Genomic DNA, 25094 nt, shown 5'->3' on the forward strand with positions numbered 1-25094 from the left:
CAATGTTATTCAATCTGTATATTGAGCTAGCAGTAAAGGAAACAAAAGAAAAATTCGGAGTTGGAATGAAAATCCATAGAGAAGAAACAAAAACTTTGAGGTTCGCCGATAACATTGTAATTCTGTCAGAGACAGCAAAGGAGTTGGAAGAGCAGTTGAATGGAATGGGCAGTGTCTTGAAAGGAGGATATGAGATGAATATCAACAAAAGCAAAACGAGGATAATGGAATGTAGCCCAATTAAGTCGGGTGATGCTGAGGGAATTAGATTAGCAAATGAGGCACTTAAAGTATTGAAGGAGTTTTGCTATTTGGGGAGCAAAATAACTGATGATGGTCGAAATAGAGAGGACATAAAATGTAGACTGGCAATGGCAAGGAAAGCGTTTCTGAAGAAGAGAAATTTGTTAACATCGAGTATAGATTTAAATGTCAGGAAGTTTGTATGGAGTGTAGCCATGCATGGAAGTGAAACGTGGACGATAAATAGTTTAGACAAAAGAGAATAGAAGCTTTCGAAATGTGATGCTACAGAAGAATGCTGAAGATTACATGCGTATATCACATAACTAATAAGGAGGTATTGAATAGAATTGGGGAGAAGAGGAGCTTGTGGCACAATTTGACTAGAAGAAGGGATCGGTTGGTAGGACATGTTCTGAGGCATCGAGGGATCACCAATTTAGTATTGGAAGGCAGCGTGGAGGGTAAAAATCGTAGAGGGAGACCAAGAGATGATACACTAAGCAGATTCAGAAGAATGTAGGCTGCAGTAGGTACTGGGAGATGAAGAAGCTTGCACATGATAGAGTAGGATGGAGAGCTGCATCTAACCAGTCTCAGGAGTGAAGACCACAACAACAACATGTTAACATTGGCCTGTGTCGGACAGGCAGACTGACAATCCGCGTCGGTACTTCCGCTTAAAAAACATTTCCTTTCTTATTGCTTCGTGTGTGGCAGTTTTAGGAAAGTCTGTAGCGTGCCACTGACTTGGCTGTTGCCGTGCGGTGCTGGTAGGGATGCGGCCCATGGCGGCGGTTTCGCTGGGGCTGCCCTGCGTGTCTGACCTGCAGTGCCGCGCCGCCGACCCCAACTCCCGCTGCGTGGGCGGCGTCTGCGACTGCGCCCGCAGGCCCAACGGCACCGGCTCCTGCTGGGCCGGCAACCGCGGCTGCCACCCCGGCACCTTCCAGGTAGGCAAACGCTGTGCCACAGCTCGTCGTCTCACAATATCATTAAGGGGGGTAGGACGTCAAACGGGCCGACTTGGAGCAGGAGAGGCGTCACAGAACATTTTAATAACCAGTGTCTATACTTTTACAAATAAATTCATAAAACTTTGTAAACATCACCAGGAAGGACTCAGGATTCACACTCATTGCAGTAGAAGTTCGAAAACATAACAAAATGATTTTTTTACGTGTCAAATTTCATCATCTTTTTCACTTACTAATGGCAGATTTGTTGCTATAGGTACGCTTTTCTTCATAAGTTAGAGACATTCTTCGATGAATTTTGCACAGCATACATACCATACTCACAGGTGTAAGTAACTCTAGAATTTATTTAATTGATGAAAAAACGAATGAGCTGTTATATTTTAAACTTCGTGTTTAGAAAAAACACAAATTTTATAGTTAATTACCTCAATTTTTACCACAGTTTTTAACAGATTTTGAAAATTCTAGAGTTTCATACACCTTTAAGTATGGGTTGTATGCTGTGCAAAATTCATCGAAGAATCTCTCTTACTTATGAAGAAAATTGTACCACAACAATAAAGACAGCCATTAGTAAGTGAAAAAAATGATGAAATTTCACATGTAAAAAAAAATTATTTCGTTATCTTTTAGAACTTCCACTGCTATGAGTGTGAATTCTGAATCCTTTCTGGTCATGAATTTATTTGTAAAAGTATACCCAGTGGAAATTGAAATGTCCTGTGGTGCCTCTCCTGCTCCAAGTCGGCCTCTTTGACGTCCTACCCCCCATTAAGGGGCCTGCACACTGGTCCTGTAATTTTAAAAACGTACGTTCAGACAGTTTTAAACAGAAAAATATTAATTATACAGGCAACCGGTTGCATAAGTTTAATGTAAAAACCTTGACCAGATTTCGATAGCATTAAGAGCATTAAGGGTGTCTTCTTCTGAAGGAAGTCACAGAATTCTAAACATACCTGACGAGTCAAGAACGCCAAGTCAAACACTAGAAAACGTAAATAAAGTCCGCTGTGGACACAGTAAAAACTTTTGCAATAGGTATAGATCGTTAAAACAGTAGACATTAGACAGTATAATGTCTGTTTTTTTAACATTCTGTATCTTTTATAAGAATTCCATGAAGTACTTTTTTAGACATTTTCTGATGTTTGGCATGACCTCCTTAGCCCTCTATGTATGTTTATAATTTTCTTAAATTCTGAAGAAGACATTCTCAATGATATCGAAACCTCATCAAGGTTTTTACGTTAAACTTATGGAACCATTTGGCTGCACACTTTATATTTTGAAAATTTATGTATGTTGTTTCTGTCAGCTTTGTTTAAGGTTGTGAAATATTAATTAACTTTGACCAAACAGGCGGTTCGAAGCTTACGGGGCAGGAGAGGTAATGAGACAATAATTGTGTAACTACTATTTTAATAGAACTTATTCATTGTATGAAATACCAGAGACTGGTGATTTTAAAATTACAACTTGCTGGAATCTTTAGCAACGCGTTCGTTTACTTTCACTGCCACAGCAAGAAAATTTGAATCTAAATTAAGTAACCTTTACAATGAAACAAATTTCCAAAACTTTTAGTAAAATTTACGACTAGTAAAAACCGCAAAACATTCAGAACTTTCAATTTCCAATGGGCAAAATTTTACAACAGATTTTAAAAAAAATGAGACGTCCAAAGCTTTCATTTTTCAGAGGTTTCATGAATTTTGAAAACCCTTAGGTTCAACTTTACAATAAATTATGAAACCGAAATATTCAAAATTTATAAAAAAAATCAATATTTGAAAAATAAGCAATGAAATGGTAAGTAGGATAACTCCATGTGTTTGCGTGACGGCGTTAAATTCAGATTGGGTGCCTGCCTCGTATCCCTTGTACATGCCACCTCAATGGCTTCTTATTTGGATTTACAACAATTTAAGTAGCACACCTTCCACACACAGTAATAGCTCGTGCAACTCAAAAGATCCTGCAACACAACAAAATCGACTAGGAAATTTTGACTATCAAAATCACTTGACGCACGGCACTCTTTAAATTTGAGGAAAGTTCGTTCTGTCGCGTCACTTTGCGAAAACTTAAACTAAATATGTGTGTGGTTACCAGGATGGCGACTTCACACGGTGTATTTAGAGCAGGATAGTGCTCATAAATAAACTTTCGCTTCGACCTTCATTGTTAGTGCTGTAGTACCATTCCCATGTACATAAGCCACACGACGACCCAAGGCTGACTACGTTCCACACAGTATCGCTAATAACTTGTTCCATAAGTTACATCTGGAGCGGCGCCTTCAATAGGAGATAAACATCTAATGCATTCACCGAAAGCGCGATCCACATTGGAACTAAGCCAAGCTAGAACGCCGAGTCGTACACGACACACTGTGTTCTCCGTTCAGTCCTGCAGACCCAATACAGACGCATGTGACTGTCAATCCACACAGGACAACATCCACAATCCGCGGCGTACGGCTAGTTGCGCTGTGACGTCACCTCTCTCTGCAAGGAAACAGTCGCTCTCACTTTTTCCTCAGAGCCACGGTTTTCGGCCTTTTTGAATTAGCCGCAGTAGTTCCTCAAGTAATCAGAGCTTCAATTTAGAGCGAGGTATCGAGCCAAGATAGCTACTGAAGGAAGATCGACTGCGCCATCAAATGGTTCAAATGGCTCTGAGCACTATGGGACATAACATCTGACGTCATCAGGCCCCTTGAACTACTTAAACGTAACTAACCTAAGGACATCACACACATCAATGCCCGAAGCAGGATTCGAACCTGCGACCGTAGCAGTCGCGCGGTTCCAGACTGAAGTGCCTACAACCGCTCCGCCACACCGGCCGGCACTAGGCCATCACTCACAAACGTTCAATATTTAGTGACAATACTGATTCGTCAGTCCTTCAGTATATTGAAGCGATCCTCACACCATCAATACTACTGGCAGCATTGTCATTTAGCAACACGATTTTGGAAGGTTGTTTTCAGATGCCGTTACCATGTTTCCTCACATTCTATCAGTCCTCTTTCCTGACCAATTTTCTTTAACTCAGCCTATTCTGACACATTTACATTACGGTTTGCTTTAAATTTTGGTCCTATATTTATCAGCTGCCTTGTTCCATATGAAATCACTTGATTTCCTCATACTTGAAACTCCTTTTTCAATTATCAGACATAACAAACAACTGCCTCGACAAATGACAGATTTCTGGCCGCGTAAACGTGATTGCAACGATACCGAGTCGACTTTAACAACCACAATGGTTAAGTGCTTGAAGACTCTGGCCTTGCTTTTCTTTTACAGAGAATAAACATTTATTAATGCCTCTCCACATTATTGGGCATAGTAATATTACCATAAAAAATCACATTTTGAAGTATAACACAGAAGTTTTGCCTTGGGCTCTGTCTGCGATTTCTTCCATCTCATGCATGGAACCTCGGGGTTTCGGAACACTTAAGTCTCTTCTGACAATTGGCTCTGAGCATTATGCGACTTAACTTCTGAGGTCATCAGTCGCCTAGAACTTAGAACTAATTAAACCTAACTAACCTAAGGAAATCACACACATCCATGCCCGAGGCAGGATTCGAACCTGCGACCGTAGAGGTCGCTCGGAACCAGACTGAAGCGCCTAGAACCGCACGGCTACTCGGGCCGGCTCTTTTGACAATTGTTGGCTTCCTTTTCTTTCCCCTAATTATCATGCTGTAATAATGATGTTCAGCATGTTTCCAATAATTCTGCGTAGTTATTGTAGAATTTTATTGTTTGATTCTCTGTTTCTCTGTACGAGTCATAATTGTTGAAAACGGCTGTCAGTCGCCAATTAAATAAGTACGGTAGCAATTTTTCCAAGCATCTGGGTCGTGGGTATCGCGGAATTTACGATTCATTATTTCTGATATTCCAATGCCTGTGTTGTTCGGAAGTGCGATGCAATGTCCCTTCATTTGGATCTGGAAGTGAAGCGTGCTCGAATAGCACCGTGCCTCGGTAGCGCAGTATGTAGCGCGTAAGTCTCATAATCTTAAACGCCGGCAAGGTAGCTCAGCGTGTTCTCTCGCTCTCTGCAATTAAAAAAAAATGAGTAAAGGAATCAACGATCAACTTGAACGGATGTCTTGTGATGGCCGCCAAGACCAAACGCAACGAACAATATTGAACAAAATAAAATTAAAAAAAAAAATGCGACCACTCGCGATAGCGTTCGAGTTCCGCTCTGACACAACTTTTCATTTTTGTCTTTCCGTGATACATCTTACGGTTGGCCATATTCGCATCTGCGAATACATTCCGTGTATTTCATAACGGCTGTAGTCACCGCAGCGAGACTGCATCGTACTCCGGAACAACATAGGCATTACAATATCGTATTTATATCCTGACACTGGGTAGACGATTTTCAATTAAAACGCCTCCCCCATACGGGAATATACGTAATGGATATGCGAGTGCAGGTTGTAAATTCATGATTGACGATATATGGAAGTGTGCTCGGATAGTCTAACGGTGTCGGCACGGTAGCTCAGTGTGTTCGGTCAGAGAGTTGCGTGCTCTCTGTAATAAAAAGAAAACTGAGTCAAAGAATTAACGATCAACTTGAACGGATGTCTTGTGACGTTCGCCCAGACGAAACACAACGAACTACATCGAACAAATTGGAAAAAAACGGTAAGGCGGCCGCTAGCGAGGATTGGGAAATCTGGTTTCTAGTCGCGGTCCGGCAAAAATTTTCATTGTTGTCATTCCGCCGTGCAGCTGAAGCATGTCCGTATTCGCAGTTGCGAACAAATTTCACTCACCATTTCCATTATGTGGATGCGTTTGGAGATAGTACGATCTGTGGTCGCAAGTCTCCTTAGGTTTGAGACGAGAGATCAGATTTGATTCTGCATGTGAACCTGTGACTTAACACATCTATTAGAGCACATATTTCTCTTGTGAAACTTGTGCTGAGGTGGATGTTGTATAATTTTCCGTTAGTTGCTATTGTTTCGTTGACGATCACGTGACACATAGCTTTAGCATTAGGTGATAGACTTTGCTGTGTACATTTCTCCAGACGATAGTCCACCTTGCCCGAGGGTAGATTTCATTTAAGTGACTTTGTTTGCCGGTGCTCCTAAAAAATGGTTAAAATGGTTCTAAGCACTATGGGACTTAACATCTGAGTTCATCAGTCACCTAGACTTAGAACTACAAACATAACTAGCCTAAGGACGTCACAAACATCCATGCCCGAGGCAGGATTTTGTCGCAGATTCGAATCCTGGTTAACGCTCTTGGTATTGCTATTAGGTCGATAAGCTGCTCTATGTTTACTGGCTCCCATCTGTTGATTAAGGTCTTAATAACACTGCGCCTGTGACTGATCAGTAGTGTTTGTATTGTTGCCTTACGTTCATGAGGTGTAGGTCACCGTTTCCGGTTGGCAGTATGAAGATGCCGTAACGCATGTTAAAAGTATTTCCCAGAATGTTCAAATGTGTGTGGAATCTTATGGGACTTAACTGCTAAGGTCATCAGTCCCTAAGATTACACACTACGTAACCCAAATTATCCTAAGGACAAACACACACGCCCATGCCCGAGGGAGGACTCGAACCTCCGCCGGGACCAGCCTCACAGTCCATGACTGCAGCGCCTTAGACCGCTCGGCTAATCACGTGCGGCAGGTATTTCTCCTCTCGATTAACAAGCATGGCGCTCGTTGGATGCTATCTGCTATGGGAAGAGGCACTAAAAAGATCTGTGCCATCAGTTTGTTTATTACCAAGCTTTTGAGTTTTACACTTTTTATGGTAAGTTCAGGTGCCTGTTCTATTAATGTGGAACGTTTCACGATTTCGAGGGTCACCCTTGCGCCGGAGCCTTGTTAATGTTCTCTGTATCGTTCCAATTTTTTCTACAGCAGAACGTCTCTAATCCGCCCTCTGTGGGACCGGATGCATGGATGGAACTCAAAAAAGATCACATTATCAGAGGAAGTCTTATTTACTCGTAACGTCACAATACCACAATGCAATACAATACAGTAGATTACAACTTTAATTTTCAACTGGAAATACTGTCTGAAATATTGTTCCACGTTAAAAAATTCCTTGTTCAAGCCTTACATAAACGAAAAGAAAACGTAGAAACAGTAAAAAATCATACGCGAGAGTGGAGTGTACAGTAGTGCCTGCACTGCAAAATAGGTGGGTCGTACGGCACAATATGATCTCAAACACTGGCGTTTTGTGACTGTCATTATCGTTACAACACAGTGCAACAGATAGTCTATCTTTGGTAATTTTTATACCTGTTATAGACTCAGTTCGTGAAACAAGAATTCTTGTAGAAAGATTTCACCTCGGTCCTCGTCAAAACATGGGCAACCATTGGAATATTGGTGTTTGTAGATTTCTGCTTGCTATACCGATCACTTCAACGATCATCTGCCGAGTCGGCAGTATTCGAATTCAGGCCCTGTTTTGAGGCGAACCGCGGTGAAATCTTCCAACACGTCGGCCAGGAGCCTGAAGATGGTCTAGTAAATCGCCCAAACTGGTAGCCAAATAAAATAAGTTTGGAAAATAGATGGCTGAAAAGTCTTTGATTTGACATCCTGTAACGAACATCCGAGTCCCTCAACCATCTCTGAAGAGATGGACGTACAGAGACATAGAATTTAGGGTTTCCGAGGTTTCCTTAAATGGCTTAAGGCAATAACCGGTATGATTTGTTTGAGAAAGAAATGGCCCTTTTCTTTCGCCCTGCTTCCGCAGTCGGACACTGTCCTCCGTTTCTCATAACTGCATAGTTGCTAGGCTGCTAAGTCCTAAGAACCTTGACGCTTCGAGGAGTGGACATTTACACATCGCCGCATGAGCTAGACAATAAGACATCTTAATCATCCCTCCAGTTTTCATTTTTACAATAGCTTGCCAAACCACAACACGGACCCATATCGGACTTTTTCAAGAATCCTATGATTCAGTTTCAAAGCTATAAGGCCACTGGGTTTAACTGTAGTAAAAGGACGTGTGGGACGACTGGGGCAGGGGAGTTCACAGGTCGGTGACCGCCGACAGCCGACAAGAGCGCCTCCGTATCAGGCGGAGCATCGTTACGGTCGTTAACAGGCCACGTCTCCTGCTGCTGTAGTATAAAGGTCACGTCTCGAGCATTCCCGTCTCAGGTGGATGAGCCGGCTTAATTATGAGACTGCTAACCCTGCCCCCACTCGTTGGGGGCGGTCCGTTACGCCTCAGGTCTGCCGTCGTGTGCAGCTGTCTGACGGAATGAAGTTTCCACTCTATCACTTGGGAAAACACCTCGTTCTATTAAACTATAGCGTGGCGGAGTCTCGCGGGCCTAATTAGTGACTCGTTTTAAACTGCATTTCCTGTGGGACTTACCTGTATTTTACTTCCGACTAAAATTACCTCCTTCCACCTCTCCGCTAGATGGGAACAGGATGCAATCCCCATTGAAACCAAGGGACTGTCCTTTATTAGAGAACTGGAATGGGGTCCAGCCAGCTTAAGAGTACGACACAGGAAGTAATTAAAGAAGAGACCGAAACATTCATCTCCAAAACTAACATTCACGATTAAGAAAACCTTAAAGCAGAGACTGAAACAACGATCGGCTATCATGACAGTGTGGTAATACGACTATAGCTCGGATGAATCGGGACAGTGGATGCATAGCGACAGTTTTAGAATATTCGATCCCCAGAAGAAATGAACTGCGTACAAAAGATTGCTGCCAGCTTTAGATTACTAATATCTTCTGCATTTTATGATCAAAATTATCCGGACACCGGACACCTCCCCCCCCCCCCAAAAAAAACATGTTTTTCTACATTAGGTGCATTGTGCTGCCACCTTCTGCCAGGTACTCGATATCAGCGACCTCAGTAAACATTAGACCTCTTGAGAGAGCAGAATGGGGCGCTAGGCGTAACTCACGGACCTCGAATGTGGTCAGGCGATTGGGTGTCACTTGTGTCATTCGTCTGTACGCGAGATTTCCACACTCCTAAACATCCCGAGGTCCACTTTTTCCGATGTGATAATAAAGTAGAGATGTGAAGGAACACGTACAGAACGAAAGCGTACAGGCCGACCTCGTCTGTTCACTGACAGAGACCGCCGACAGTTGAAGAGTGTCATAACGTGTAATAGGCAGACATTTATCCAGACCATCACACCGAATTCTAAACTGCATCAGGATCCACTGCAAGTACTATGAGAGTTAGACGGGTGGTGAGAAAACTTGGATTTCGTGGTCGAGTGGCAGCTCATAAGCCACGTATCACGCCGGTAAACGGCAAACGATGCCTCGCTTGGTTTAAGGAGAGTAAACATTGGACGATTGAACAGTGGAAAAACGTTGTGTGGAGTAACGAATCATTGTACACAATGTGACTATCCGACGGCAGGGTGTGGGTATGGCGAATGCCCATGAACGTCATCTGCCAGCGTGTGTAGTGCCAACAGTAAAATTCGGAGGCGGTGGTGTCGTGTTTTTCATGGAGGGCGCTTGCACGCCTTGGCGCTGTCACAGGCCTACATCGATTTTTAAGCACCTCCTCGCTTGCCATTGATGAAGAGTAATGTGGGAATGGTGTTTGCATCTTTCAACACGATTGAGTACCTGTTCATAATGCACGGCCTGTGGCGGAGTTGTTACACGGCAATGACATCCCTGTAATGGAATAGCCTGCGCAGAGTCATGACCTGAATCCTACAGAACACCTTTAGGATGTTTTGGAACGCCGACTTCGTGCCAGGCATCACCGACTGTCATCGATACCTCTCCTCAGTGCAGCACCACGTGACGAATGGGCTGCTATTCCCCAAGAAACCTGCCAGCACCTGACTGAACGTATGCCTGCGACAATGGAAGCTGTCTTCAAGGCTAAGGATGGGCCACTACCATATTGAATTTCAGCATTACCGATGGAGGGCGCCACGAATTTGAAAGTCATTTTCAGCCAGGTGTCCGAGTACTTTTGATCACGTAGTGTATCAGAAAACCGCCTAATAAAGTGCCAGTGTAGTGTAGTGTTCTGAATTTCTCATAGCAGATACTAGTTACTTAAGTTAAGACGAACAGGAGCTTTTGATTTATAATATTTTGTTTCTTCAAACTTTGTTAGTTAGTTACCAGTTACTCTGATTATGTATTCATTTGTAGTAGATTTTAGGTCGGGGATCTGAAATGAGTTTATTGTGCTTCTTATGTTCATGGAAAATGATTTCAGTGTTACCTCTGTAGATTAAAAATACTACATTAAGACTGAGTAGGGATATCTCGCAAATGTACAATGGTAAAGGTTGTGGGACGGACGATGATATGCGGAAAACTACACTCCTGGAAATTGAAATAAGAACACCGTGAATTCATTGTCCCAGGAAGGGGAAACTTTATTGACACATTCCTGGGGTCAGATACATCACATGATCACACTGACAGAACCACAGGCACATAGACACAGGCAACAGAGCATGCACAATGTCGGCGCTAGTACAGTGTATATCCACCTTTCGCAGCAATGCAGGTTGCTATTCTCCCATGGAGACGATCGTAGAGATGCTGGATGTAGTCATGTGGAACGGCTTGCCATGCCATTTCCACCTGGCGCCTCAGTTGGACCAGCTTTCGTGCTGGACGTGCAGACCGCGTGAGACGACGCTTCATCCAGTCCCAAACATGCTCAATGGGGGACAGATCCGGAGATCTTGCTGGCCAGGGTAGTTGACTTACACCTTCTAGAGCGCGTTGGGTGGCACGGGATACATGCGGACGTGCATTGTCCTGTTGGAACAGAAAGTTCCCTTGCCGGTCTAGGAATGGTAGAACGATGGGTTCGATGACGGTTTGGATGTACCGTGCACTATTCAGAGTCCCCTCGACGATCACCAGAGGTGTACGGCCAGTGTAGGAGATCGCTCCCCACACCATGATGCCGGGTGTTGGCCCTGTGTGCCTCGGTCGTATGCAGTCCTGATTGTGGCGCTCACCTGCACGGCGCCAAACACGCATACGACCATCATTGGCACCAAGGCAGAAGCGACTCTCATCGCTGAAGACGACACGTCTCCATTCGTCCCACCATTCACGCCTGTCGCGACACCACTGGAGGCGGGCTGCACGATGTTGGGACGTGAGCGGAAGACGGCCTAACGGTGTGCGGGACCGTAGCCCAGCTTCATGGAGACGGTTGCGAATGGTCCTCGCCGATACCCCAGGAGCAACAGTGTCCCTAATTTGCTGGGAAGTGACGGTGCGGTCCCCTACGGCACTGCGTAGGATCCTACGGTCTTGGCGTGCATCCGTGCGTCGCTGCGGTCCGGTCCCAGGTCGACGGGCACGTGCACCTTCCGCCGACCACTGGCGACAACATCGATGTACTGTGGAGACCTCACGCCCCACGTGTTGAGCAATTCGGCGGTACGTCCACCCGTCCTCCCGCATGCCCACTATACGCCCTCGCTCAAAGTCCGTCAACTGCACATACGGTTCACGTCCACGCTGTCGCGGCATGCTACCAGTGTTAAAGACTGCGATGGAGCTCCGTATACCACGGCAAACTGGCTGACACTGACGGCGGCGGTGCACAAATGCTGCGCAGCTAGCGCCATTCGACGGCCAACACCGCGGTTCCTGGTGTGTCCGCTGTGCCGTGCGTGTCCGGAGCAAGTATGGTGGGTCTGACACACCGGTGTCAATGTGTTCTTTTTTCCATTCCCAGGAGTGTATTACTGCATTCCACCAAGGAAGGAGCGTACTTCATGCCTCAAAAGTTATTTGGCGTGCCTCATTTATGTCCATCACAAAGTGGTAATGATTATCAGCTGAAGAAGAAGGATGGAAATCTGCGTTTATCGTCGAATAAGAAAAGTATTTAGCAGAACAGATGCTCAGGTTCTCGTCATGTTGAAACCTTCCCGTCTCCTCTATATCTCCCTTCCGTTCTACAATAACCTATGAACCTTTTCTTAGGATTTCTATCTCTTACTTAATAATAACAAATGAAATCTTCCGTTTGAAATTTATTCTCTTTCTCAATCGTCGCATATAAATTTAACTGCTGCTTATTAAAAGTGATTTTCTGATTATTTCGACGAAACATAGAATGTGTCGTCGTCGTGGCCCTCAGTCGTTATCTGCTATAACCCAAAACTGTGTCTTCCCTTCTTTACTGTTAGTGGACCGCCATCTGACTGCTACATCGAACTGCGACATGAATATACTTACTCTGGTTTACTATACTCTATTAACTGCTGGTGGGCTGTCCTAATAAGTGGATGTATTTATTACCAAAGCTGACGTTATTCTTTAATAGCAAAGCTGACGTTATTCTTTAATTAATTTGAAGTTACGTACTTCATAGCTACACTTTTTCTTGATAACAATAAAATTTTTGCCAAGTTTTACTTGATGGTTTTTGGGATGGATTATAATCAGTAACGCAACATTGCTGGCAAAAATTAATTATATTCTGAAAACGTTTCTTCAAATATTTACTGCTGGTAATGAAATGATTTTACAAACTTTCAAATGGGACTTACTTTTTACAATAATCTTACTACTGGCATTGGGCAAACATAGTAGTCTCGAGTTTCGCAAAGAAAATAATTAAATAATATTAGTTCCTCTTATGATAATAGTTAGCTGATGTCTCTGTACATCCGTTTATAATCTCTTGTAAATCATAGCTGGTGGCTGGCAGGCACAATGCTCCTCTCAACCTCTCGCTTGAGACCTGCCACCAACTCGCTTCACATCTCACTTACTACTGACTTCCTACGGTCTCTCTTGCCAACAATGCTTTCTGGTGCAGACAATCCCTGCCACCATTACAAAATGCATCAATGCGCGGTCTTTCCCGCTCTTTTCTTAAGATGTGTCCATACGCGGTCTCTCACGCCCTTTTTAAAATTATGTCAATTTGCGGTCTCTCTTGCCAACAATATTTTGGTGCAGACATTCCCTGCTACCACAATTATTTCCAACATTTAAAATATAAATTATTCCTACTTAATCCTATTAATAAAATATAAACGTCTTTCATAAATTGTGGTTTGACAATAGAAATAAACACGTCTTACAATGTGGGTTCGGATTGAATTCTGACGTTTTAAGAAAAGGTGTTTTTTTCTTCGCAGAGCAAAATGGAATCGAATATAAGTTTCCGAAACAACATCAAGTAGCGGGAATTGACTGGCTCTTTGCTTTTCGTAAGCGCAATCCAAAGAGCAATCAGGGAGGCTTAAGGTCTCTCTTCATTTCGTTTGAAGGGCCTTAATAAGCATGACGTTCATCAGTATTTTACTTTATTGGGTAAAACCATGGAAATTTGTCCTAAGATGCTCTATATACCTCTTTAATAAATATGTAATTTATGTGACAGTGAAAAGGACAAGAAATGTCCTTGTAACATTATTCCGATTCATCTCAGTGACTGTCCCGATTCTTCCTCATTGGCAAGGGAAATTAGGGACATGTGATACGTAATTGTTATCTTTAATACATTCACTATGTATCTGTTTGCAAAAGCAATAGGCCTTGTAAAACGTTCCTAAATATTATGTTAAAGACTGAAGTAGAAACTTTACACTTTCTCCTAATAATAAAAGCAGCATTATAAATTTTCAAATTTTTGTACCGATTCGCCCGAGATTACGCTACAACACATATTTAGCTTGATGCCCCACGGACGTAGGTGAGTTAAGTGAAAAGTTCTAGGCTTGCCGCTGAGGTGGCGTAGGCATCAATGAAATTTCGTTTTTATCATGTTGGTATAAGTTGCACAGTAATACAGGGTGTCAGAATTTCTAGGGCTAGTCGAAAACTGAAATATCCGGGAACAAATATCTGTTGAGGTAACTCGTACGAGGCGGCTTCAAAAGTAAGTTACACATTATTATGGCAGACCAAGTACCATTTATTGAAGCCCGCATTACACGTCAGTGTGACACAGATGCATGACACTACTCTTCAATATAGCCATCAAGTCTGTATAAACAGCGGTAGGAGCTTTCTACCAACTGTTGAGTTCCTCGACGATATAATTTCGTTCCTCGGCCACGGTGTGACATCCCAACAGATAAATTCTTTCCGTAACCTCACAATAAAATGTGACTAACGTCTCAATTAAATTATGACTCATATACAACCTTTCAATAATTAAGTGACTATGAATCTAAACTGGTAAATCTGGACGTCAGCATTGATGCGTCATGGCCCTGAAAAGTCATTCTAAATAAACTGAAAATTCTTACCTCAATTAAGTTGCCGGATAACGCGTATATATCTGCTCCTATAAGAAATGTTTCTGGTAGAGCCCAGTGTAATGCTGGCCGCTAGATTTGTCGTGTGTAAAAAGAAACAACAGATTTTTCTTTACGATAATCGGGATGACCATGAATAGGAGAAATTAGTGAAAACTTTAAATTCAGATTAATGATTGTCAAAAGTTAATTTTATAAGTAAGATTATTATTAGAAGATTTTTTTAAAAACATTTACATGGGACTAGATGTAAAAATAGTACAAAATCAGTTGTTACAAATTACATATACCCGCGGCTATAGGTAGTAATTTTTGGTTTTACCTTATACTACATCGCTCAGGCACCGCCATCGCTCTCCATGACCGGCCCAACAGCCCCACTGCGAGCTACTACAACTACTACTGCCAACACTGCTCTCCGGGCTGCGATTCTACTGTAGCTTACATATCGCAGGCAGCGCGTGAGCGTTCCATCGAAGTTACATCTGCTCGAGTGCGCTAGCAATAAATTCCTTAGTCACGGGCCGGCCGCGGTGGTCTCGCGGTTCTAGGCGCGCAGTCCGGAACCGTGCAACTGCTACGGTCTCAGGTTCGAATCCTGCCTCGGGCATGGATGTGTGTGATGTCCTTAGGTTAGTTAGGTTTAAGTAGTTCTAAGTTCTAGGGGACTAATGACCACAGCAGTTGAGTCCCATAGTGCTCAGAGCCATTTGAACCTTAGTCATGGACCTCTTACAACGGAGCCATATGAAAACCGCAGTATGAACGTTCCGATCGTCAGAAATCTGCATTTGCTGCGAATCAGTTCCTCTATTGCCTGGACACTGTCGTCTCTGCTCGATGTCGATGGCCTTCCTTCCCGATCAGCCCGATCACATCTGTGTGGCCGTGGTCAAATTGATGGCTCTTCACCTCGGCTGAATGCAACATTGCACTTAGTTCGTATACCGCGAGAATTTCACGATGAATCTCTCTGCAGTTTATGGGTTTTGCCCACAAGATCTGTATTGTTCAGCGTATTTCAAATACGGGTTATGTATCCAGTTGCCACGCCACTTCACGCCCACGCTGTGATGCACGTGGTAACAGGATCTCGCAATGGTCTTCATAAGGTTATAATTCGTCAACATGAAATAAACGGAAACGTAAAATAATGCACAATTTATAAAATAATGTAGAAACAGCTCTTGGTCAAAAGTTTCGATACAAGAGCAGGAGGACCTCATCGAAGCAGAAATCTGGATATCCTCCTGACACCTTTAGGACAGGAATTCTTCTCATGGTTCACCTCGTACTGGGTAAAACAATTACTGACGAATAAAAGTCTGGTTGACTGGACAGAATGCCAGAATACATCAAGAGTGCTAAATTACTAAATCATAACACGTTAGGACCGTTCACCTTTTCATAAAGACTCCTTGGCAATGGAAAATTAGGATGTTTCAGGTATTTTTTGTTGAAACATCTATCCTGTTTATCAGATTGGTGCTCTTACATTTCTAGTTATTTCCTAATCTAAAATAATTTTAGGCTGCAAACTTTCTGAGTCTAATGAAGTTGTTGTTGCAAGGTGGGAATCTTGCAGACGGCTGAGAAGTGCCCTTCAGCTGTGGAAGCGACTAACAGCGAATACCTTGCGAGAAGTGTATCGACTTGAGAGTGGAGAAAGTCGAGACACTAGTGCATTACGGGATTAGATTAGATTAGATTAGTTTTTCATTCCATAGATCCATGTTGAGAAGATCCTCGTGGAAGTGGAACATGTCACCATTATATATATATATATATATATATATATATATATATATATATATATATATATATATATATATACTCCTGGAAATGGAAAAAAGAACACATTGACACCGGTGTGTCAGACCCACCATACTTGCTCCGGACACTGCGAGAGGGCTGTACAAGCAATGATCACACGCACGGCACAGCGGACACACCAGGAACCGCGGTGTTGGCCGTCGAATGGCGCTAGCTGCGCAGCATTTGTGCACCGCCGCCGTCAGCGTCAGCCAGTTTGCCGTGGCATACGGAGCTCCATCGCAGTCTTTAACACTGGTAGCATGCCGCAACAGCGTGGACGTGAACCGTATGTGCAGTTGACGGACTTTGAGCGAGGGCGTATAGTGGGCATGCGGGAGGCCTGGTGGACGTACCGCCGAAATGCTCAACACGTGAGGCGTGAGGTCTCCACAGTACATCGATGTTGTCGCCAGTGGTCGGCGGAAGGTGCACGTGCCCGTCGACCTGGGACCGGACCGCAGCGACGCACGGGTGCACGCCAAGACCGTAGGATCCTACGCAGTGCCGTAGGGGACCGCACCGCCACTTCCCAGCAAATTAGGGACACTGTTGCTCCTGGGGTATCGGCGAGGACCATTCGCAACCGTCTCCATGAAGCTGGGCTACGGTCCCGCACACCGTTAGGCCGTCTTCCGCTCACGCCCCAACATCGTGCAGCCCGCCTCCAGTGGTGTCGCGACAGGCGTGAATGGAGGGACGAATGGAGACGTGTCGTCTTCAGCGATGAGAGTCGCTTCTGCCTTGGTGCCAATGATGGTCGTATGCGTGTTTGGCGCCGTGCAGGTGAGCGTCACAATCAGGACTGCATACGACCGAGGCACACAGGGCCAACACCCGGCATCATGGTGTGGGGAGCGATCTCCTACACTGGCCGTACACCTCTGGTGATCGTCGAGGGGACACTGAATAGTGCACGGTACATCCAAACCGTCATCGAACCCATCGTTCTACCATTCCTAGACCGGCAAGGGAACTTGCTGTTCCAACAGGACAATGCACGTCCGCATGTATCCCGTGCCACCCAACGTGCTCTAGAAGGTGTAAGTCAACTACCCTGGCCAGCAAGATCTCCGGATCTGTCCCCCATTGAGCATGTTTGGGACAGGATGAAGCGTCGTCTCACGCGGTCTGCACGTCCAGCACGAACGCTGGTCCAACTGAGGCGCCAGGTGGAAATGGCATGGCAAGCCGTTCCACAGGACTACATCCAGCATCTCTACGATCGTCTCCATGAGAGAATAGCAGCCTGCATTGCTGCGAAAGGTGGATATACACTGTACTAGCGCCGACATTGTGCATGCTCTGTTGCCTGTGTCTATGTGTCTGTGGTTCTGTCAGTGTGATCATGTGATGTATCTGACCCCAGGAATGTGTCAATAAAGTTTCTCCTTCCTGGGACAATGAATTCACGGTGTTCTTATTTCAATTTTCAGGAGTGTATATATATATATAAAGCTGAAATAACAATACGAATAGTATAAATATATACATCATTTGTTTCTATTAAAAAATTCGTCAATGGAGTAGAAGGAGTTGGCCACTAGTAAGTCTTTCAGGCTCCTTTTAAAGTGATCTCTATTTGTAACTAAATTTTTTATGTTTGCTGGCAAATTATTGAAGTAGTGGACCCCTTTTAGAAATAAAGTAAGTGCTTTTAAGTCCCTTTGCAGATCATTTTTGTTCTTGGTATTGTATGTATGAACTGAGCTGTTTTTTGGAGAAAGAGATATATTATTTAGGACAAATTTCATTAAGGAGTGAATATACTGAGAGGCAGTAGTTAGTATACCCAGTTCTTTGAAGAGGTTTCTACAAGACGTCCGTGAGTTTACTCCACAAATAATATGTATTACACGCTTTTGGACTCTGAATACTTTTGTTTGACTTGAAGAGTTACCCCAAAATATTATACCATATGACATTATGGAATGAAAGAAGGGAAAGTATGCAAGCTTTTTCACTTTTATGCACTGAAATCAGGCCGAATCCGTCTCACCTTGTATTCATACAAACAATCTAGGAAAACCTGTTTCGTAACCGGTGGGGAGTCTCATGGTTCGATACCACTCATGCCTCTCTATTGATTTCTCATCATTTTCATATCATCCCCGGTCATTTCTGTACACAAATGACAATAGGATATGGCGACATTTGTACGAAGCTAAGTGAACACTATTATTACTAGTAATAACTGCTGTAGCAACTCTAAAACAAGCCTTTACGGCTGCTGTCTACCAATGACTTAATGTGTTCGTATAGCGCTGCTGCTCTTAGTACCATACTATCAATCTCTTAAACAGGTTATTACTGCTCGGGTTCTTTCCCCTGACATATTTATAAGCAGATTGCTGGCCGAAGTTTTGTTTCTGCGTGGCCATTCAATAATATCTTCGTTAACTGCAGACTCACACTTTCATTTAACTTCACACAGTTGTTCCTTTTCCCGTTTTTCTTTCGACATGAGAAAATTTTCTTAAAATTGTGCAACACTGCCCCTGTCAGCTCCGTGTTCGCACGCGCTGAAAGCAGAAAAAGAAAGTCATCTCTAGTGAACCCACGAAATAATCCAGTGCTTTGTTTTCCCACTGTCGCTTCCGTTTTGCGATGTCACTAATGAACTGCGTTCCGCATTACGTGCCGATGGGTACGAGTCCACAACAATGAGTAGTTTCGCAAACAGAAACTCTATCTCGTCTTCCAAACATTAATGGATGTGCACTGTTATTATTTTCGAATATCTGAAAAGATCACTAATTCACTATAATAAAGTTTGTTGTAAATTTTGAGATGAGTACGTTGCAATTACATGAAACAACTCTTACCAATAAACTTGAAAACCATGTTCGTTCCTCACAGTGTCGCGTGGAAAACATATTATTTTATCTTTATGCACTGGAGAATATCTAAGTTCAAGTGTGAAACTACATATTACGGCAAAGAATCTGTACGAATACAAATGTATATAACGCAAAAAATTGAGAATATATAAATTTATTGATAAGTACATAATTATTTTCATGCATTTAGTCATGGCAGAGAGATCTACTTATTACCACTTTGAGCTGACAAAAGTCATGGGATAGGGGTGTGCACATATACGGATGACAGTAATGTCGTGCACATCTACATCTACATCTACATGACTACTCTGCAATTCACATTTAAGTGCTTCGCAGAGGGTTCATCGAACCACAATCATACTATCTCTCTACTATTCCACTCCCTAACGCGCGCGGGAAAAACGAACACCTAAACCTTTCTGTTCGAGCTCTGATTTCTCTTATTTTATTTTGATGATCATTCCTACCTATATAGGTTGGACTCAACAAAATATTTTCGCATTCGGAAGAGAAAGTTGGTGACTGAAATTTCGTAAAAAGATCTCGCCGCGACGAAAAACGTCTTTGCTGTAATGACTTCCATCCCAATTCGCGTATCATATCTGCCACACTCTCTCCTCTATTACGTGATAATACAAAACGAGCTGCCCTTTTTTGCACCCTTTCGATGTCCTCCGTCAATCCCACCTGGTAAGGATCCCACACTGCGCAGCAATATTCTAACACAGGACGAACGAGTGAAAAGTAAGCTGTCTCTTTCGTGGACTTGATGCATCTTCTAAGTGTCCTGCCAATGAAACGCAACCTTTGGCTCGCCTTCCCCACAATGTTATCTATGTGGTCTTTCCAAATGAAGTTGTTCGTAATTTTTACACCCAGGTACTTAGTTGAATTGACAGCCTTGAGAATTGTACTATTTATCGAGTAATCGAATTCCAACGGATTTCTTTTGGGACTCATGTGGATCACCTCACACTTTTCGTTATTTAACGTCAACTGCCACCTGCCACACCATGCAGCAATCTTTTCTAAATCGCTTTGCAACTGATACTGGTCTTCGGATGACCTTACTAGACGGTAAATTACAGCATCACCTGCGAACAACCTAAGAGAACTGCTCACATTGTCACCCAGGTCATTTATATAGATCAGGAACAGCGGAAGTCCCAGGACGCTTACCTGGGGAACACCTGATATCACTTCAGTTTTACTCGATGATTAGCCGTCTATTACTACGAACTGCGACCTTCCTGACCGGAAATCCACTCGCACAACTGGGGACGATACCCCATAGGCCCACAGCTTGATTAGAAGTCGCTTGTGAGGAACGGTGTCAAAAGCTTTCCGCAAATCTAGAAATACGGAATCAACTTCAGATCCCCTGTCGATAGCGGCCATTATTTCGTGCGAGTAAAAAGCTAGCTGCGTTGCACAAGAGCGATGTTTTCTGAAGCCATGCTGATTACGTATCAATAGATCGTTTCCTTCGAGGTGATTCATAATGTTTGAATACAGTATATGCTCCAAAACCCTACTGCAAACCGACGTCAATGATATAGGTCTGTAGTTAGATGGATTACTCCTACTACCCTTCTTAAACACTGGTGCGACCTGCTCAATTTTCCAATCTGTATGTACAGATCTATCGGTGAGCGAGCGGCTGTATATTAGCGCTAAGTAGGGAGCTATTGTATCAGCGTAATCTGAAAGGATCCTAATCGGTATACAATCTGGACCTGAAGACTTGTCCGTATCAAGCGATTTGAGTTGCTTCGCAACCCCTAAGGTATCTACTTCTAAGAAACTCATGCTAGCAGATGTTCGTGTTTCAAATTCTGGAATATTTCATTCGTTTTCCATGGTGAAAGAATTTCGGAAAATAACTCTGCTTTACCGGCACAGTCGTCGGTAACAGTACCATCGGCATTGCGCAACGAAGATATTGACTGCGTCTTGCTGCTTGTGTACTTTACATACGACCAGAATTTCTTCGGATTTTCTACCAAATTTCGAGACAATATTTTGTTGTGGAACCTATTAAAGGCATCTCGTATCGAAGTCCGTGCCAAATTTCAGGCGACTATAAATTTTAGCCAATCTTCGGGATTTCTCGTTCTTCTGAACTTCGCATTCTTTTTCCGTTGCCTCTACAACAGCGTTCGGACCTGTATTGTGCACCACGGGTGATCCGTTCCATCTCTTACCAATTTATGAGGTATGAATCTCTCAACTGCTGTTGCTACTATATCTTTGAATTCGAGCAACATTTCGTCTACATTTGCATAGTCAGTTCGGAAGGAATGGAAATTGTCTTTTAGGAAGGCTTTTAGTGACAATTTGTCCGCTTTTTTAAATAAAATTATTTTGCGTTTGTTTCTGATGGATTTGGGAGAAACGGTATTGAACCTAGCTACAACGACCATGTGCTCACTAATCCCTGTATCAGTCAGGATACTCTCTATCAGCTCTGGATTGTTTGTGGCTAAGAGGTCAAGTGTGTTTTCGCAACCATTTACAATTCGCGTGGGTTCGTGGACTAACTTCTCGAAATAATTTTCGGAGAAAGCATTTAGGACAATCTCGGAAGATGTTTTCTGCCTACCACCGGTTTTGAACAAGTATTTTTGCCAACATATCGAGGGAAGGTTGAAGTCCCCACCAACTATAACCATATGAGTGGGGTATTTATTTGCTACGAGACTCAAACTTTCTCTGAACTGTTCCGCAACTGTATCATCGGACTCTGGGGATTGGTAGAAGGAGCCAATTATTAACTTAGTTCGGCTGTTAAGTATAACCTCCACCCATACCAATTCGCACAGAGTATCTACTTCGACTTCACTACAAGATAAACCATTACTGACAGACACAACCACTCCACCACCAATTCTGCCTAATCTATCCTGAACACCGTCAGAGACTTCGTAAAAATTTCTGCAGAACTTATTTCAGGCTTTAGCCAGCTTTCTGTACCTGTAACGATATCAGCTTCTGTGCTTTCTATTAGTGCTTGAAGCTCAGGGACTTTTCCAGCACAACTACTACAATTTACAACTATAATTCCGACTGTTCCTTTATCCAAGCACATCCTGTATTATCCATGCACCCTTTGACATTGCAGCCCACCCCGTACTTTCCCGAGGCCTTCTAACCTAAAAAACCGCCCAGTCCACGTCACACAGCCTCCGCTACCCGTGTAGCCGCCAGCTGAGTGTAGTGAACTCCTGACCTATTCAGCGGAACCCGAAACCCCACCACCCTATGGCGCAAGTCAAGGAATCTGCAGCCAACACGGTCGCAAAACCGTCTGAGCCTCTGATTCAGACCCTCCACCCGGCTCTGCACCAAAGATCCGCAGTCGGTTCTGTCAACGATGCTGCAGATGGTGAGCTCTGCCTTCATCTCCTAAGCAAGACCGGCAGCCTTCGCCAAATCAGATAGCCGCTGGAATCCAGAGAGAATTTCCTCAGATCCAAAGTGACACGCGTCATTAGTGCCGACATGTGCCACCACCTGCAGCTGGCTGCACCTTGTGCTCTTCATGGCATCCGGAAGGACCCTTTCCACATCAGGAATGACTCCTCCCGGAATGCACACGGAGTGCACACTGGATTTCTTCCCCTCCTTAGCCGCCATGTCCCTAAGGGGCCCCATTGGAGCTCCCAACTACCAATAAGCCCACCCTCTGCGATTGCCCAGACCTTGAAGGCTTAGAATGATCCTCTGAAACAGGGCAGACAGCTGCATCTGGCTCAACCAGAGACAGTGCCTGAAACCTGTTTGTCAGACGCACCGGGGAGGCTTTCTGATCAGCCTCCGGGGACGTCTTTCGCTGCCTGCCACGCGTTGGAACGACCTCCCAATCAACCACAGGCGAGGGTTCAGCCCCACTGCGGGCAGCAACCGGGGCAACCACAGCGGCAGACCGGTCTGGGGACAGACATAAGATATAAAAGGACAGTGCATCGGCGGAGCTGTCGTCTGTACACAGGTGATTCATGTGAAAAGGTTCCAGCGTAATTATGGCCGCACTAAGGGACGTAACAGACTTTGAACGTGGAATGGTAGGGTTGGAGCTAGATGCGTTGGACATTCCACTTCGGAAATCGTTATATAATTCGATGTTCCGAGATTCACAGTGTCCAGAGTGTGCCGAGAATACCAAATTTCAGGCATTACCTCTCACCACGGGCGACACAAACGGACCGATACCAGCGGCCTTTGCGTATAATTGTCAGTGCTAACAGACAAGCAACATTGAGTGAAATAAACGCAGAAATCAATATGGGGGACGAAAGTATCGTTTAGGACAGTGCGGCGAAATTTGGCCTTAATGGCTATGGCGTCAGACGACCGATGCCAGTGCCTTCGCTAACAGCACGACATCGCATGTAACGCCTCACGTGGGCCTCGTGACCTTATCAGTTGGATCCTAAACAACTGGAGAACCGTGACCTGGTCAAATGAGCCCCGTTTTCAATTTGTAAGAGTTGATGGTAGGGTTCGAATGTGGCGCAGACCACGACGATGCTATGGACCCAAGTTGTTAACAAGGCACTGTTCAAGCTGGCGAGGAACCCATAATGGTGTGGAGTGTGTTTACGTGGAATGGACTAGGTCCCCTGGTCCAACTGAACCGATCATTAATTGGAAATGGCTATGAAATTGTAATTAAATTGACACCCTAGCTGCAAACAGGCGTTGATATACATCATTGGGGACATGTTGAAAATGGGTGCTCCCACCAGACTCGAACCCGGAATCTCCTGCTTACATGGCAAACGCTCTATCCATCTGAGCCCCGAGGGCACATAGAATAGTGCGCCTGCAGGGACGTATCCCTTGCACACTCCCCATGAGACTTTCCCAACATGTCCACACCACTACATTCGTAGTGCGCCTATTAGATGTTGGCCAATCACACTCATTACTCTTGGCAGATTACTCTACAAAGTCTCGTACGAGTTAAGGCATAGCATTTGCGTTCGCACAAGAAGGTCAATGGCCGGGTAGCCATATTTTAACTATATATGAAGGAAGTACCTGTTCCCGAAAGAACAGATACCACTGATGACAGTGCAGCTTCTCTAGAATGAAATGATAATTAAATCGACACCGTAGCTGCAAACAGGCGTTGATATACATCATTGGGGACATGTTTGCCGGTCATCAATGGTATCTGTTGCTTCGGGAACAGATGCTACCTTCGTATGTAGAAAATGGCTATGTTCGGCTACTTGGAGACCATTTGCAGCCGTTCATGAATTTCAAGCTGCCAAATAACGATGCAATTTTTGTGGATGACAATGCGGCATGTTACCGGGCTACAATTTTCGCGACTGCTTTGAAGAACATTCTGGAGAATTCCAGCGAATGGTTTTGCCACCCGTATCGTCCGACATCGAACATTTATGGGACATAATTGAGAAATCTGATCGTGTACGAACTCCTGCACCGGCAACACTGTTTCAATTATGGAGTGTTAAAGAGGCAGCATAGCTCAATATTTATGCAGGGATATAAAGTTAGTCATCAGTACATAACGAATCTGTTAGAGCATTTCAGATTCCCACCAAGAACAATAAATTTACTGTTAACAAGCCAGTACCGAATGTTTTCCAAGGTGGAAAGGAAAGGATGTTTCACAAAAACATTCCCTGTCGAACGTCTGTCCGACAGGGCTATCCCTTATCAATGATAATGTTTGTCATCTCTTTAGAAACATTAATCAGCAAAACAAGCAACCTCAGTACCAGGATTCCGTGGTGATGCACAAAGATTCACTGTGAACGCGTACGCTAGTGACGTTACCACTATAATTACAGAACTCCTAGACACCGCAAAAGTATCGGAAGTAGTGAACAATTATAAAAAAAGGTCCACAGGCAACGATAAACAGTGTCGAAGCAATTC

The 25094-nt window shown here is 43.9% G+C and overlaps 1 protein-coding gene and 1 non-coding gene across 3 annotated transcripts in view; one reads left to right on the top strand and one right to left on the bottom strand.

Annotated features, from left to right (window-relative positions):
- LOC126280740 (mucin-5AC) overlaps positions 1-25094 on the top strand; it is a 400966-nt gene that overhangs the window by 249397 nt on the left and 126475 nt on the right. For both annotated transcript variants that reach the window (XM_049979789.1, XM_049979788.1), the window contains exon 5: positions 1021-1196. In XM_049979789.1, the coding sequence (XP_049835746.1) occupies positions 1021-1196 (176 nt within the window). The remainder of the gene's footprint in view (positions 1-1020; positions 1197-25094) is intronic.
- On the bottom strand, positions 7063-7170 carry LOC126286608 (U6 spliceosomal RNA). The gene has a single exon (XR_007551711.1). It is a non-coding gene; the product is annotated as a U6 spliceosomal RNA (small nuclear RNA).

The sequence above is a fragment of the Schistocerca gregaria genome, chromosome 1 (genome assembly GCF_023897955.1).
Source record: "Schistocerca gregaria isolate iqSchGreg1 chromosome 1, iqSchGreg1.2, whole genome shotgun sequence".
Classification (NCBI taxonomy): Eukaryota; Metazoa; Arthropoda; class Insecta; order Orthoptera; family Acrididae; genus Schistocerca; species Schistocerca gregaria.